The sequence below is a fragment of the Theropithecus gelada genome, chromosome 10, assembly GCF_003255815.1.
Source record: "Theropithecus gelada isolate Dixy chromosome 10, Tgel_1.0, whole genome shotgun sequence".
Lineage (NCBI taxonomy): Eukaryota > Metazoa > Chordata > Mammalia > Primates > Cercopithecidae > Theropithecus > Theropithecus gelada.
In genome coordinates, this window is record NC_037678.1 from 24,050,636 (window position 1) to 24,066,597 (window position 15,962).

The 15,962-nt window shown below is 45.0% G+C and overlaps 2 protein-coding genes across 3 annotated transcripts in view; one reads left to right on the top strand and one right to left on the bottom strand.

Annotated features, from left to right (window-relative positions):
* Positions 1-1,816, bottom strand: part of SRRD (SRR1 domain containing) — an 11,972-nt gene extending 10,156 nt beyond the window's left edge. The window contains exon 1 of the mRNA XM_025398245.1: positions 1,642-1,816. Coding sequence (XP_025254030.1) covers positions 1,642-1,808 — 167 coding nt within the window. The 5' untranslated portion in view covers positions 1,809-1,816. The remainder of the gene's footprint in view (positions 1-1,641) is intronic.
* A 20-nt stretch (positions 1,817-1,836) lies between these two features.
* HPS4 (HPS4, biogenesis of lysosomal organelles complex 3 subunit 2) overlaps positions 1,837-15,962 on the top strand; it is a 32,580-nt gene continuing 18,454 nt past the window's right edge. Inside the window, exons 1-7 of one of the 2 annotated variants that reach the window (XR_003121407.1) lie at positions 1,837-2,025; positions 3,418-3,934; positions 6,250-6,340; positions 8,471-8,614; positions 12,967-13,074; positions 13,483-13,599; positions 15,217-15,311. Coding sequence is in view for 1 of the 2 variants with exons in the window: in XM_025398246.1 (XP_025254031.1) it covers positions 3,894-3,934; positions 6,250-6,340; positions 8,471-8,614; positions 12,967-13,074; positions 13,483-13,599; positions 15,217-15,311 (596 nt within the window). In the remaining variant the exon portion in view is untranslated. The remainder of the gene's footprint in view (positions 2,026-3,417; positions 3,935-6,249; positions 6,341-8,470; positions 8,615-12,966; positions 13,075-13,482; positions 13,600-15,216; positions 15,312-15,962) is intronic. The other variant, XM_025398246.1, reaches the window with a different exon arrangement.

Below are 15,962 nucleotides of genomic sequence, written 5' to 3' on the forward strand. Positions count from 1 at the left end.
GGGGCGGGGAAGGGGGCGACACCGGGGGGGGGGGGTGAGAGGGGGCCCGCGAGCCCCCCCACCTCCCCACGAACGGGGGAAAAAAAAAACACTGTAAAAAAAAAAAAAAAAAAAAAAAAAAAAGGGTTAACATTCTTAGCACAGTGTCTGACACATAGCAGGTGCTCAACAAATGGTATTTGTTATTATAAATAGTTCTAAGGGGAAAGTAAAGAGACAAAACCAAGTGTCTGGGCTTTCTTTATTCAAGTCAACTGGTTTTACAGACCCAGAGCAAAACAAAGTCAACAGTGAATTAAAATGAACTGGATTTGAACTGACAAGCCACAGCCAGAGACAGTGATTATGGGTTCAGAAAGGGGTACAGAGAATTGAAAGTCGGCCCTGAGGCTGCTGCACATTTCTCACAGAGGGTAAAGGAGAGAGTTCTGACCTACGCAGGAATGTTTTATGAACTGGTAGATGCGTACATAGATAAGCGTGTAAAATGCTGGCCCAATCTCAGAGCGATGGTGATTGCACCACACCTAGGTGTTGGGAGAAGCAGGGAGCTCCTGGGGAATACTGAAGTAGTTGAGGAAATCGTGACAATGTCAAGGGATATGAAAAATGCCTTGAGTTCTCCAAGCCCCCAGCCACATTCACTCTTACTGGCACCCTCTGAGAGCTTAAAAAGAATCGCAGGTGCTTTTTATTCAGGCTGAGCCAAATGGTCAACAACTTTCTCTTCGGAGGTAAACTCTGGGACATTGCTGCCTCTTGACCCTAATTCTAGTGGAGAGGAGCACACAAAATTAATCTAACATCTGCCCTTGTGATGGCCCTTCAGATGCTGATCTTAAGTGCTAACTAAAGCTGTTATGTATTGAGCCTAAAAAGAACTGCAAATAAAGGTAATAATACTAAATAACATTAACAGGTAACATTTGTGGAGTGCTTCCTCTGCATTAGGCACTCTCTATGTACTTTCTAAGGTATGGAGCAAGGTATGTGAGAATCTGAGCTGGGATAAGCAACCAGCATAATGGAGAGCTGGAAGCACTGGTTTTTGTCACAAAGACCTGGGTTTGAAATCTGGTTCCACACATTTTCTTTGTCTCTCTGAGAATCACTGAGCTACCAGGGTCCTAGCGTGCCTGCAATGTTTAACATAAAGTGTGCAGAATGATTAAGCTAGTGTCCGGCACATAGCAGTTGCCTGATGATAGCAATCACGTGTTCGTGTTGCTTCCCTTGTGTTGCCACCACCAATAATACCAACATCGGCATAATATTAATAGCAAACATTGGCACAGTGCTTATCACGTGCCAGAAAATGGTTTCCGTTTACTAATTCATTGAATCCTCAAAACAAACCTACGTATGTACTATTTTCATCCCCATCTCACAGATGAGAAAACTGAAGCACAGAGATTACAAATTGTCCAAGGTCACGCAACTGTAACCGTAATAACAGGGAAGGCAACCTTTAACTGAGCGCTTACTATAATCCAGATCTTTAATGAGCTCGTTACCTACGTTAAATCTTCACAATAACTCCTTAAAGGGTGTGGTTTATATCGCCATTCTACAGATGGGGAGACTATGGCTCAGAATTGTCCACGGGCACAAAGATCCCATCAGGGCCCACCCCGCACTCACTCAGCCTCCCAGATGCGACGAAGCACGACTCCGCTGTCAGACTCGAACTCCGCCTCGAGACCCCGGGGCGCCGCCTCCCTCGGCCGCGGCCGTCGAGCCGCCGACCGCCTCTTCCGCGGAGCCGCGGCCTGCCAGGATTCCAGCGCGGTAGCTGTGGCCGCAGCCATTGGTCCCTGACGTCAGGGGCGCCCGGCTCACTCGGCACGTCATCATCGCGCGCCGGCTCGCCAGGAGCAGGGGGAGGCGGTAGGCGGGACGGCGCATGACCTAAGGCTTCTCTGCCGCGCGCGCAGGTACGGGGCCGGAATCGCAGGTGCCCAGCTGCCGCCCACATTTCTGTTCCAGAGTCCCGAACCCCGAGCACTGGGATGCCTGGCTACTCCGGTGGGTGGGCAGCGCTCGGAGGCGCGGGGATACAGAGGGGCGGGCCCCCAGTCTAGAGCGTGACCCGACCCCGCCTGATCCTTAGGCCTTCGCCCACCATTTCCCAGTCCCCTGGAGGTGGGGCCAGACGCCGCACAGGCCCCGTGCTGTTACCCATCGCTGCCTGCGCCCCGGGGGCTGTGCCCAGCAGCTTCCTGGCCCTTCTCCAGCCGTGAGCGTCCGTTTTCCAGCCCTGCTGCTCCACTTGAGGCCCCTTCCCCAGGTTGTTACTACCACTTCCCAGGCTACCAGAGCCTTTTATGCTTACATTCCAACGTCTGTTCCTACGCCAGGGCCATTAGTGGTCTCTTCTAGACCTTTCAGAGATAAGAGAGGACCTCGGTAGTGTAGGGCCCAGTCCTCTGCAAACAAGGGATGGGGAGTTTTAGGCTGCTGTCTTGGTTCCAGGAACAGAGATACCCCTTCCACAGGCACCCAAATATGCTCCATGGAGTACAAAGAGTATAGTCCTATGGAGGCCCAATCCAAAATATCTAGAGCTGAGAAGAGATAGAGATTTTACAGGCCGTCAAATATTCAAGACTTTAACAGACTCTATTTGTGTACCCATAGATTGCAGAATGGTGAGCAAGCATTTGAGACCATGTTGGTAGGGCATTAAGCTTGGAGAAAGTGACAGTAGGAATGAGACAGTAGTTTTGAAGTGACCAAGAGGTTGTCACATGGAAGAATTAGACCTTGTTTTGTGTTTTCCTGCGGGGTGTTATCCAGGGTAGCGAGTGGGAGGCAGATGTAAAATATGGAACGCTGATTTTAGTTTGTTGGAAGGAGAAATGTAACGTAGAGAACCACGTATTTCGGGAGGAGGTAAAGCAGAGACAGCCAAGGTAATTTTTGGAAAAGAGTGCAGGAGAGTAGAGTAAATGATGCCAGGGTTCCTTCCGACTCTGAAATTCGATGATAGACTGAGCTGTCTTTCTGTCGTGGAAGTTTGAAAGCCATTTGATAAAGTTCTCTTCATTTTTTAGAAACTTGCCCTGCTCTGGAATTCTGCATGTTCAGGTTACTTTTGGACTGTCAAGATGATAGTTCCTTAATTTGGGTTCCATTATTAGCACAGCAACTGGTTTATTTGTATAGCTGTCCACACCTAGAGCATTTTCACCCTATCATTTGATTTTATCTTCTGTGAAGCTTGTGGTGTGTTTCCCTTAACTGTTCAAGAGACTAAAGCCCTTACTCTGAAGTCTCTGCAACCCTGCCTCTTTGATTTTGAAGTATCATTGTCACTCTTACAGAAAGCTCTTTTGATATATACCATTCGTTAAATCCTGCTGGGTCACATGCTCTCTCACGAGTTTCTGAAATATCTATTCCTTGTGTTTATTTCAGAGCCAAGGCACTGATGTTTGAACTGGAAACTTCAAAACTTTTAATAGAATCTTCACGATGGGTTTGAGCTAGACAAGCTAGAAATTTCTTTAGAACCCCAGCTCTAGCATGCATCTCCCACGTTTGGCTTTCGTAGAGAGGAGCTTGAAGTGGTGGTTCTGTAGACAGCCACAGTGACACTCAGGAAACCAGATGAATGAATTTGACTTTTCTGCTAGGACTCTCTTTGTTATAGTTTCTCCCTGAGTTGTAAGAGGCATAGAAATATACATGAAACTGAAGAACCTGCAAGGAAGGGAAGTGGTACTTTCCATGCTGAGTGAAAACTAACCAAGTGGCAGTGGTGACTGAAAACACTGAAACCTGCCACATCCAGATTCGCTGGATTGGGAGATAAAGGAACGGTAACAGCTGGGGAGAAAGAACTGATACTGGAAAAGAAAACCTAAATGAAGATGAGGATGACTGCAAAGTAGATGGCCACCTCCACCTCCACAGAGACAAAGTCAGCCTCGTGGTGAGTAGCAGGGCCTGCCATGGCATAGCTTGCGCTGGGCTGTTGGATAGATTTTTGGGGTTAACATAACAAAATACCACTTTCCTCAGAGCAGCTGAATCAAGCACATGAGCCATTTCTCTCCAAAGCTAACGTGTTTTAACCTTGCAAGCCTCTCCCAGTGTTTGAATGAGTCTGGCATTGCTGGGAGATTGTAGAAAAGATAAGCCACAGCCTGATCGTGCAGCCAGCTTTGATGATAATGTGGGTATTGTAGTCTTTAATTTGCAGAGATGAGGTATGGTTGCAGTTGAGAATTACACCGTGTGGAAAGGTTTGGCCAGATTGGGTATTGAAGGGTATTACTCAATGTCTGTCTGAAACCCAGTTCCCTTCTCAACCCTAAATGCGTTAATCCTTTCCCATAATTAAGTTTAGCAAACATCAGTCGTGGAGGAGATGAAGGTGAAAAGCAGGTTTAACTAGAATTAGTAGGATTTAGTGACTGATTATTTATGTGGAAGTCAAAAAGATGGTGCAGTTCAAGATGACACTCAAGTTTTCTTTTGTGTGCCCACACAAGCAGGGATGCTTTCACCCAGAGAACGTGGGGACAGGGGAGGATGGGGTGCACATGGAGTTTCTGAGTTGGCTTTGAAACTTTTTTGAGGCCTTTTGATCTGAGCATACTCTGCAGCCAATGTACATCCAGCCCTAGGTATTGGGAAAGTGGACAGTGCCAGAGACCAAGTTGGTACTTTATTTATTTATTTATTTTTGAGACAGAGTCTTGCTCTGTCGTCCAGGCCAGAGTGCAGTGGCGTGATATCAGGTCACTGTAGCCTCAAACCCCAGGCTCAAGTGATCCTCCTACCTCAGCGTACCAAATAACTGGGACCACAGGCTCACCCCACCATGCCTGGCTAATTTTGTCTATTTTTTGTGGAGATGGGGTTTCACCGTGTTGTCCAGGCTAATCTCGAACTCCTGAGCTCAAGCAATCCTCCTGCCTAGGCCTCTCAAAGTGCTGGGATTATAGGTGTGAGCCACTGTGCCCAGCCAAGTTGGTGCTTTTTCATCAGGAAGGCAAGGTGGGAGCCATGGAGGGAGGCCTCAGAGAGGGCATAGATCCAGGGGAGAAGAGAGCAGATGACAGATTGGTCCCATTGCTTCTTTATGTTACAGTCTCATAAATGTGTTCTCAGAAACTTAGAAATAAAACAGGTCCAGCCAGGCGCGGTGGCTCACACGTGTAATTCCAGCACTTTGAGAGGCCAAGGCAGGATTGTTTGAGTCCAGGAATTTGAGACCAGCCTGGGCAATATAGTGAGAGTCATTTCTACAAAAAAATTTTTTAAAAGTAGCTGAGCATAGTGGCACACCCCTGTAGTCCCAGCTACTTGGGAGGCTGAGGCAGTAGGATGGCTTGAGTCTGGGAGGTCGAGCACTGAACCACAATCGCACCACTGCACTCCAGCTTACAGGGCTACAAAGTGAGACCCTGTAAAAACAAAACAAAATTGAGGCCCAGCCTTTGAAGTGTTTGTTTTATGGTCTTAAAGAGGTAATCAGATAATAACGTTAAGTAATATAGTTATACTGCAGTGTAGTCTGTAAGAGTCTTTGAGGAAGAACAGAGGGTCATGGAAATTCAGAAGAAAGAGATTATCTCTGGGCCGAGGGAATCAGGAGATGGTTAATGAGGAAGTGTGCTTGAGTGATACTTGGTGAGGTTTGGCATGGTAGAGAGGAGTTCAGAGTTTCTCTGTAAATTCACAGGCCACGTTTTCTCCCTGTTACGGACTTACGGACTCACTATCCTGCATTGAAACTGCGTGTTTGCTCAGCAACCACCGAGGTCACTGTGGGCCCTCAGTCGGTGTTTAAGTGAATGCATGAATTCCTGGTAGAAGGGCTGTTTCTGGAAATCTTTATGCTCAGCACTTACGAGGAGTGCATCTAATACATCCCTAACTTATTTTGTTATCAGAGCCTTAAAAGACAGTGTATCAGACCATGTGGTTGTATAGTTAAGGTTCAGTGTTTCAAATAAGAGCAGTCATTGTGGGCGCCTAATTTTTTTTCTAGCTACTTATGTCTTCTCTGGCAGATGGTCTAACGGCTGGATAGAGGCATATTTTTAGTTTGAATTTCCTGCGCTTACAGAACGTTTTTATCTAATTTGTAGCTACTGGGGTTCTTTCTTCTCTGGGGCCACCTGAAGGCTTTCAAACACAGTAATGAGCCCTCCTCGGGCTGGGAAATAGGAAGCTATGTTTTAAATGCCGTGATCACTGGATGAAAGGAAACATGGCTCCATTCTGTTCTCTTGCCAGGTGGAATTATTTTTTTCTTTATGATGGTTCCAAGGTAAAGGAAGAAGGCGATCCAACAAGAGCTGGCATTTGTTATTTTTATCCTTCCCAGGTAAGCCACACAGCATTTTATTGTTCAGTGGGGATCCCAGTGCCTCCAAGTGATAACTTTTCAAAAGTAAAGGGTTTACATTAGGACAGTTTGGCTAATCCAGACAATGACATTTCTACTGTCTTATTCTTAGTTGTACTATTTCTTGTTGTTCTGGTCTTAAAATTTCCAGGCAGCTCAGCAGTTTCATTGTCTTTAGCTTTCTATTTCCATCATGATTTTTGTCTGCCTCCCTCTACCCCCAATTTTTTGATCAGCTCAGGTTTTAAAAGTTAGTATTCAGCTGGGCACGGCGGCATATATCTGCAATCCCAGCTCTTTGGGAGGCTGAGGTGGGTGGATCACCTGAGGTCAGGAGTTTGAGACCAGCCTGGCCAGCATGGTGAAACCCTGTCTCTACTAAAAATCCAAAAATTAGCTGGGCGTGGTGGTGTGCTCCTGTAATCCCAACCACTTGGGAGGCTGAGGCACGAGAATCACTTGAATCCGGGAGGCAGAGGTTGGAGTGAGCAGAGACCACACCATTGTACTCCAGCCTGGGCAACAAGAGTGAAACTCCATCTCAAAAAAAAAAAAAGTTTGTATTCAAACATATACAAAAACAGAGAGGCAAGTATCATGAACCCTCATGTGCCATTAGTAACTTCAACAATTATCAATATTTTGCCTTTTTTTTTTTTTTTTTTTTTTTTAAGACGAATCTCACTCTGTTGCCCAGGCTGGAGTGCAGTGGCACGATCTCAGCTCACTGCATGCTCCACATCCCGGGTTCACGGCATTCTCCTGCCTCAGCCTTCTGAGTAGCTGGGACTATAGGCGCCTGCCACCATGCCTGGCTAATTTTTGAATTTTTAGTAGAGACGGGATTTCACCATGTTAACCAGGATGGTCTCAGTCTCCTGACCTCGTGATCCACCCGCCTCAGCCTCCCAAAGTGCTGGGATTAAAGGCTTGAGCCACTGCGCTCAGCAATACTTTGCCCATTTTATATGACCTATCTTAACCTCCTCTTCTCTCTCTTTTTTTTTTTTTCCTGGAGCAAATTCTAGGTGTTGCATCATCTCACCAGTATCAAGCAACATCTCTAACTAAAAAGGACATTATTTTAACCATTACCACACCTAACAAAAGTTACAGTAATTAGCAACAGTAATTCCTTCATATTACCTGATACCCAGACTATATTCAGATTTTGCCTAATATATTGTCTTGGATGTTACTTACTCTGCTCTTCCTTCCTTCCATCCACGTATCCTTCCATCCTTCCATCTCTCTCTTTTTCCTAATAAGGATCCAAACAGCATCCACATATTCTATTTGGTTATTTTGTATTTTAAGTCCTTTTAATAACAGTCCTCACCCAGCCACTCATCTTTTCTCCCCTCCTCCATGCCATTGAATTATTGAAGAAACCAGGTCATACGAGTAGTAGAGTGTTAGAATGTCCCACACTCTAGATTTGGCTGCTTTGTTTCTCATGGTGGTGTCATTTAATGTCTCCTATCCACTGTATTTCCTTTACATTAGTAGTAAGATCTAGAGCCTTGGTTAGGTTCAAGCTCAGTTTTCTAGGTAAGAATTCTTCATGGGTGCTGTGTACATTTCCTGTGCATCCCATACTGTCTGGCTGTCCTGTGCTTTAGTTAAGACTAAGGTTGATTAGGAGATTCTGTATTTTCCCTCCTGTGACCGTGCTCTGACATAGATAGTTGGGGTTAATCTGGGTCACTCTGGCCACTCTGTGTAGGGGATTTGAGTAGGAGTGAAAGGCTCATGCTTCTGCTAAGCATATGCCTATAATCCTAGCAACAGAGATGCAGTTCTGTGCAGTCATTTCATGTGTTCCTGCTGGGTGTTCTCTTAGGGTTCAGTCATCTCAGGCAGGGGTTGGCAAACTTTGTAAAGGGCCAGACAGTAAATATTTTAGGCTTTGCAAGGCACGTAAGGTCTCAATCACATATTCTTCTTTGTTGTAACCTTTAAAAAGTTTAAGAACCATTCTTAGCTTACGGGCCATGGGAAAACAGGCAACAGACTGGATTTGGCTTGCAGACTTCAGTATGCTGTAAGAAATGATGCAAGAGTTCAAGAATTTCAGCTTCCTATCTGGAATGTGCTCCTTTCCCACAGACCCTGCTTGACCAACAGGAGTTGCTTTGTGGACAGATTGCTGGAGTCGTCCGCTGTGTTTCTGACATTTCTGACTCTCCTCCTACTCTTGTTCGTCTGAGAAAACTGAAGTTTGCCATAAAAGTTGATGGAGATTACCTTTGGGTAAGTTGAATAGGCAGAATCAGTGCAGAAGTGTTGCAATGATAAGTTTAGGAAGTTATGCTGTTTCTGAGTCTTGAATTTAGAATTATCCCCCCAACCACCGCATCCGTGTACCGTGTTTAGTAATCACCCTCACTTCCTGTGGTACTCTCTGCATCTGCCCATTATTGTTGAGTGCTCTCCAAAACATTTCTAACATATCCTGCAATGCACATGGCTGGTTTCTCCTTTCCTTTCAAAGACTTAGGCCAACTTGTGGAAATTCTGTTTACTCTGTGTTGTAAATTGAGTTTTTATCGTCATCTTTTCTTCTCCATACTCTCTACACTTACTGGGTAAGTGACCCAGAAAAAACACTGATAGATATGTGTTAGGTTTCAGAGAACCCATTTAAAAAAATAAAAGAGAGTATTGCTTGAGTCCAGGAGTTTGGTATCAGCCTGAGCAACATAGTAAGACTCCGCTTTACCAAAAAAATTTAAAAATTAACAAGGTGTGATGGCTCATGCCTGTGATCTTAGCTACTCAGGAGGCTGAGGAGAGGATTGCTTGAGCTTAGGAGTTTCAGGCTGCAGTGAGCCATGATTGCCATGCACTCTAGCCTAGGCAACAGAGTGAGACCCTGTCTTAAAAAAATAAATAAATAAAAATCATTCCTTTACATTCTAATAGTAGCATATAATCTAAAGTGCTGTTTCTCATGGCTACATTTATTTTAAGGCTTCCTGAGGTAAAGGGATGCTTAAGTGTGGGATGCTGTATTCAACTTTGTAGGTATTATTTCCAACATTTTGTTATGAAAATTTTTTAACATACTGAACAGTTGAATTTTACAGTGAATACTCATATACCTCCTTAATTCTACAATTAGCATTTTATTATAGTTGTTTTATTACCTATCTATTCATTCCTTAACCCTCCCATTAATTCAAATTATTTTTATTTTATATTGTTGAGACAGGGTCTCAATCTGTTGTCCAGGCTGGAGTGCTGAGGTGCGACCTTGGTTTACTGCAATCTCCGCCTCCCAGACTCAAATGATCCTCCCACCTCAGCCTCCTGAGTTGCTAGGACCACAGGCATGCACCACCATGCCCAGCTAATTTTTTTATTTTATTTTTTTTCATTTTTTTAATTATTATGTTTTTTTGAGATGGAGTCTCGCTCTGTCACCCAGGCTGGAGTGCAGTGGCCGGATCTCAACTCACTGCAAGCTCCGCCTCCCGGGTTTACGCCATTCTCCTGCCTCAGGCGCCCGCCACCTCGCCCGGCTAGTTTTTTGTATTTTTTAGTAGAGACGGGGTTTCACCGTGTTAGCCAGGATGGTCTCGATCTCCTGACCTCGTGATCCGTCCGTCTCGGCCTCCCAAAGTGCTGGGATTACAGGCTTGAGCCACTGCACCCGGCCGCCCAGCTAATTTTTTAAATTTTTTCTGGAGGCAGGGTTTCACCATGTTGCCCAGGCTGGTCTTGAACTCCTGAGCTCAAGGAATCCTCCCACCTTGGCCTCCCAAAGTGCTGGAATTACAGGTGCAAGACACTGTAACCCAGCCCCAAATTATTTTGTTACAATTTTCAAAGTAAGTTGCACACATTAGTGTACTCTCCACACAGATACTCTATCATGCATATCATCAACTAAAATATAGTGTTTGGGGCCGAGTGCTATGGCTCATGCCTGTAATCCCAGCACTTTGGGAGGCTGAGGCGGGCGGATCACCTGAGGTCAGGAGTTCAAGACCAACCTGACCAACGTGGAGAAACCCTGTCTCTACTAAAAATACAAAATTAGCCAGGCATGGTGGCACATGCCTGTAATCCCAGCTACTCAGGAGGCTGAGGCAGGAGACTCGCTTGAACCTGGGAGGCAGAGGTTGCAGTGAGCCATGATTGCACCACTGCACTCCAGCCTGGGCAACAAGAGTGAAACTCCATTTCAAAAAAAAAAAAAATTAATGTTTGTTTGTGGTTACATGCTTTACAGGCATCTGTCTTGCCGCTTAACATTTGTGAAATTCGTTCATGTTGTTGCATCTGTCGGTGTTCATTCCATTTTATTAAACAGTATTCTGTTGTCTGAATAGATCACAATCTAGTCTTCTTTTGATGGACATCTGAACTGTGTCCTGTTGGGGACATTAAGGATAAGGCTTCTAGGAGCATTCCTATACAAGTATTTTGGTGAACACATGTTTTCATCTCTCCTGGGTGAATATCCAGTCCTGGAATTGCTGGGTCATAGAGTAGATGTATGTTGGATTTTATAGGAAACTGTTAGACCTTTTCCTTTAGTGGTCGTACCATTTTACATTCCTACCAACAGTGTATGAGAATTCCAGTTACTCCACATCCTCGTCAGCATTGAGATTGACAGTCTGTTCATCTTAGCCATTCCGCTGGATGTGCAGTGGTATGTTATTGTGGTTTTAATCTTCACTTCCCTAATGACTAATGATACTGAGGCCTTTTCATGTGCTTAATGACCACTTGAATTTGTGAAGTGTCCAAAGCCCTGCCCATTTTTTAAATTGGGTTTTATTTTTTTAATTGTAGTTCTTTTTATATCCTAGATACCAGTTCTTTGTCGGATACATCTTTTTAAAATAATTTCTCCCAGTTTGTGGCATGCCTGTTAATTTTCTTGATGTCTTCTGATGAGCAGAAATTTTGCATTTTAATGAAGTCTAACTTACCAATTTTATCTTTTTATGGTTATTGCTTTCTGTGTCCTGCCTGAAAAAACCACTGCCTACTCCATTGGAGGAGATAGTCTCCCTTTTTTATTTTTGTAAGAATTTTATAGTTTTAGCTTTTAAATTTAGATCTGTAATCCACTTTGGGTTAATATTTGTGAATGGTGTGAGTAGAGGTCAAGGATCTTTTTTTTTTTTTTTCCTGGATAACCAGTTCTTCCAGCATCATTGTTGAAAACATTTTCCTTTCCCTGTTGGATTTCCCTTTGGTTCCTTTACCAGAGATCAGATGACCATTTAAGTGTGGGTCTATTTCTGGACTCTCTTTGGCTTTTCCACAGATCTGTTTGAAGGTTATGTGTGAGTACCACACTGTCTTGACTTCTATAGCTTTATAGTAAGTCTCGAAACCAGATAGTATAAGTCCTCCAACCTTATTCTTTTCTCAAGATAGCTTTGGATATTTCAGGTTCTTTGTGTTTTCATTGTACAATCAGTTTGTCAGTTTCTAAAGAAAAGCTGGTGGGATTATGATTGGAATTGCATTCAGTCTGTTTATCAATTGGAAGAATTGAACACTTCTTACATGCCAGACTGTTGTAAGGTCTTGGATTACATCTGGGAACAAAGCAAAGATCCTTGTGCTACTGTAGCTTACATTCAGAGGAAATTTTTGTTTATTTGTTTTCTGTCAGGGTTTATTAGTTTAAATATCTGATGATTCCCTTAGGACAGATTCCTAGAGGTAGAATTATTACATCAAGTAATAGGAACTTTTTCAGACTCTTTAAACGTATGACCAGATTACTTTCTAACTCAGCAAGCACTTTTTTTTTTTTTTTTTGAGACGGAGTCTTGCTCTGTTGCCAGGCTGTGCAGTGGCGCCATCTCAGCTCACTGCAACCTCCACCTCCCAGGTTCAAGCGATTCTTCTGCCTCAGCCTCCCGAGTAGCTGGGACTACAGGCGCACACCACCACGCCCAGTATTTTTAGTAGAGACGGGGTTTCACCATGTTGGCCAGGATAGTCTAGATCTCTTGACCTTGTGATCCACCTGCCTCAACCTCCCAAAGTAGTGGGATTACAGGCATGAGCCACCGCACCCGGCCAAGTATTTATCTCCTGTAGAACTAACCACTACACTCAGCATTTTGGAGATCTCGAGCTGGGAAGATTGCAGCCAGTTCTTGCTCTTAAAGCACTCCATCCAGCTGGAGAGACATGATGGCCATTCAAGAAGGAGTTTGAGTCCTGTCCATTGTTTGTAATGGAATCCAGATTAAACATCCACTGTCCAAATAACAGTCCTAACAATGCAAGGGTCAGAAGAAAGGTCAGCGTTATTGGCTCGAGTTAATAGAACAGACCTCATGGAGATACTGAAATCTGTGGTGGGCACTGAAGGTTATGAGTAAGTTCTGGGGAAATGAACAATAAGGAAGAGGACATTTGAGATTGCGCAACAAGAATTGAGGTACAGAACTTATTTGTCTGTGGAGATTAACTTGGCCAGAATGGAGGGTGTGGACTCAGGCATAATAGAAGATCAATTTCAATGGGCCAGTGAAGTCAGGTAATTGAGAGCCCTGGATGCCAGGATTCTGGGCTTGGACTCAAAGAGAAGGAAAATGCTTGTCTTCTGGTTTCTCTCTTTACAGGTGCTGGGCTGTGCTGTGGAGCTCCCTGATGTCAGCTGCAAGAGGTTTCTGGATCAGCTAATAGGATTCTTTAATTTTTACAATGGACCTGTTTCGCTAGCTTATGAGGTACGAGTATGGGGTTGAGGAGTCTTATATTGGGCCTGTTTATAAAAACCGATATTGCCAGAATGCAGCACTTACTCTGGGGTCTGTTATACTTCCTATAAACACATTGTGTCTGGGGACAAGGTCAGGGGCTCTCGGAGCCCCCTCATATGCCTTTGGGCCTAGTGGCATAGGTCACATTTATTCCAAATGTTTATCCCCTTCTCGTCTCTGGGATGTTTAGAAAGCACAGGCCCTGCTTGCCACCCCCACCTGGCAGGTGGATCTGTGATTGGGTAGGTTTAAAACAAGTCCTCCCTTCTGGTCAGTTTCCTGTGTGAGGAACAATTTTTGAGGTAGCTGGGACTCTGGCCAAAGAGTCTGTCCCTCAAAATCTCAGATATTGACCTGAGGCTCTTTGTGTTTTAGAACTGTTCTCAGGAAGAACTGAGCACGGAGTGGGACAGCTTCATCGAACAAATTCTGAAAAACACCAGTGATCTGCATAAGATTTTCAATTCCCTCTGGAACTTGGACCAAACTAAAGTAACATTTTCATCCTCCTTATTCATTTTATATGTAAGATTAGGACTTCTGGATACTTTTTAATATTCCCAAAGTGAACTGTATCTGGAAAAGTGAGTAGAATGTCACTTCTCAGGCAGGGCCATGACAAGGCATGTCACTTCTCAGCCTCATTTCCCTTTTCCAGAGAATGGTGTCAGCATACCTGCCTTCTAGAACTGTTTTGATGGTCAAGTGAAACCGTACCTCAAATGACACCAAGTAAATGCTCAGTAAAGGGAATTACTGTTTTGTTCATGCCTCAGAAGTGTTGAACTCAGTAATCTGAAGGCCTTCTCTCTTCTCTCTTGATATTCTTATCATATGATCTAGTTATTCTCAGCATCAAAAATGCCCAGCATGAACATTTCAAACACATGGTTGCTGTCTTTGAGAGATAGTGGTTGGGAACTATTTTTGTATCTCTGAGCCACTCCGTTTGCAGTTAACACTCAGTGAAACCGAGGCTGCTTGTGTGGCTGGCCTGACCACCTGTGCTGCCCCATTAGGAGGCAGCTACCTGGGCCCTGACTCACAACCCTCTCCTGTGTCTCACTGCAATAGTAAATAGTGTCCCTGTAGCAGGGGTGTGGCGCTGTGTTTCAGCCTTCGCAGAGCATGACTCCACCAGACATGGGGAAGGGTTTTCCCTGCTCTAGTCTGGAAAACTTCCTGCAGCTGGCCCCAAAACTTTATAGAATGGCTGGCTGGGACAGAGCACAGTCTTGAGGTTAGGAAGAATAAATTTCTTAATGTGTCAGCAGCTCCGGAGGCTCCATTAACACTAGTTCTAACAGCTGGTGGATACTTGCTGGTTCTAGCTGGCAGGTGGAAGTCTGAGGAGGCTGCTGGCTATTGCTGGCTCTTCCTGACCAGGTCCAGATGCTTTTCTTGTATTTTTAGAGACTTCTAGGCCACTGACTCCATACAAGGAATGTGGAACTGAGGCGTATTTCCCCGAGTGAAAGAGCATGATGTTTTCATTTTTTGTGATGGAATACAGTCATGGAACCTAGTCAGACATCAGGCCACCTGTATCGCCATGGGGATTGTGCTTCAGAAGGAAGGTGGAGGATAGGGTAGGTGGGTTTCGCCTGGTACCATGACGTGTATTTATAGGATACACCCTCTTCTGCTGCTGCCATCAGGTCTTAGCATTATCAGTGTAGATAGTCAGGGTCTCCCAGGCCATCTACTCTGACCCCTTTGGCAGTTTGGTGGGCATGTTGCTCTTTCTGTGTATTTGTGCCCACCGGTACATATATGCATATATTGATTTTGTTTATTTTTGCTATCCTTAAATAGGATCACATGGTTTCTGAATGCATATAGTACATATGCCATATTTGCTGCACCTTCTAGCTTCTGGACAGGCCTCCTTGTTGTAAGAATTTGGCATTTAGTGGTGTCAGCAGTTCTGGGTATAGAGAGGTAGAATAGTCCCAAGCCATGGCACAGGTTTTACTGTGTGACGCATTCTCCTTTTCCAGGCTTTGAGCTACACCCTGTCCAGCTGTTCTGTACAACCCTTTCCCCTTTTCTCCCTTCCTGATTGTGAGCATGCTGATGGGTGGGCATGATGCCTCTTGCCCTGCACAGGTGGAGCCCCTGTTGTTGCTGAAGGCAGCCCGCATTCTGCAGACCTGCCAGCGCTCGCCTCACATTGTCGCTGGCTGTATCCTCTATAAAGGACTGTGAGTAACTCCAGACCCCTCTCCTCCAGCCCTATTCCCCTGCTGCACAACTGACCATCAGCCACCTCCAGATCATGGTGGGGAGCTCAGTCTCTGGCCAATTCCAAATGGGCTGGTTTTGTCTAATATCAGGTAGTTTAGAAAGACAGGTGTGTACCGGTCTTTGAGCAAAGCTGAGAAATTGGAAATAGTTGTGTTCAGAAAAGAGTTGAGAATATACAAGGAATCCCTATAATTCTCAGTATAGGACATGCTGGAATAGTTGTCAGTCTGCAAAATGCTGATGCAGAGTCCCCAGCTTTGCCAGCAGCCAGCACTGTAAGTCAAGAGGCATGGAAGGGGCTTGGTGTGGCCCTCCTCCTGCTGTGGCCCTCCTCCTGCTGCCCAGAGGCCCTGGTGTGCTTACCTCGGCTCAGCTCTGCAAAGCAGCCTTACAGGCCCTTATGCAGCTGCCTTCCAGCCTCTTGGCTGGGTCTGTGTCTTGGTTGGCCTCTGAGAATTCACTGCACTTCTTCATGTAGTTGGAGGGCCTCTTCGTGAGTCTGAGTGCCCAAGAGCCACTCTAGGTCATCTAAGGCCTCTCTCCTCATGGAGGGTTTGTTCTCACAGCCCAGGGCAGGCAGGGCCATTGTGCTGTGCCCAGAGCTTCCT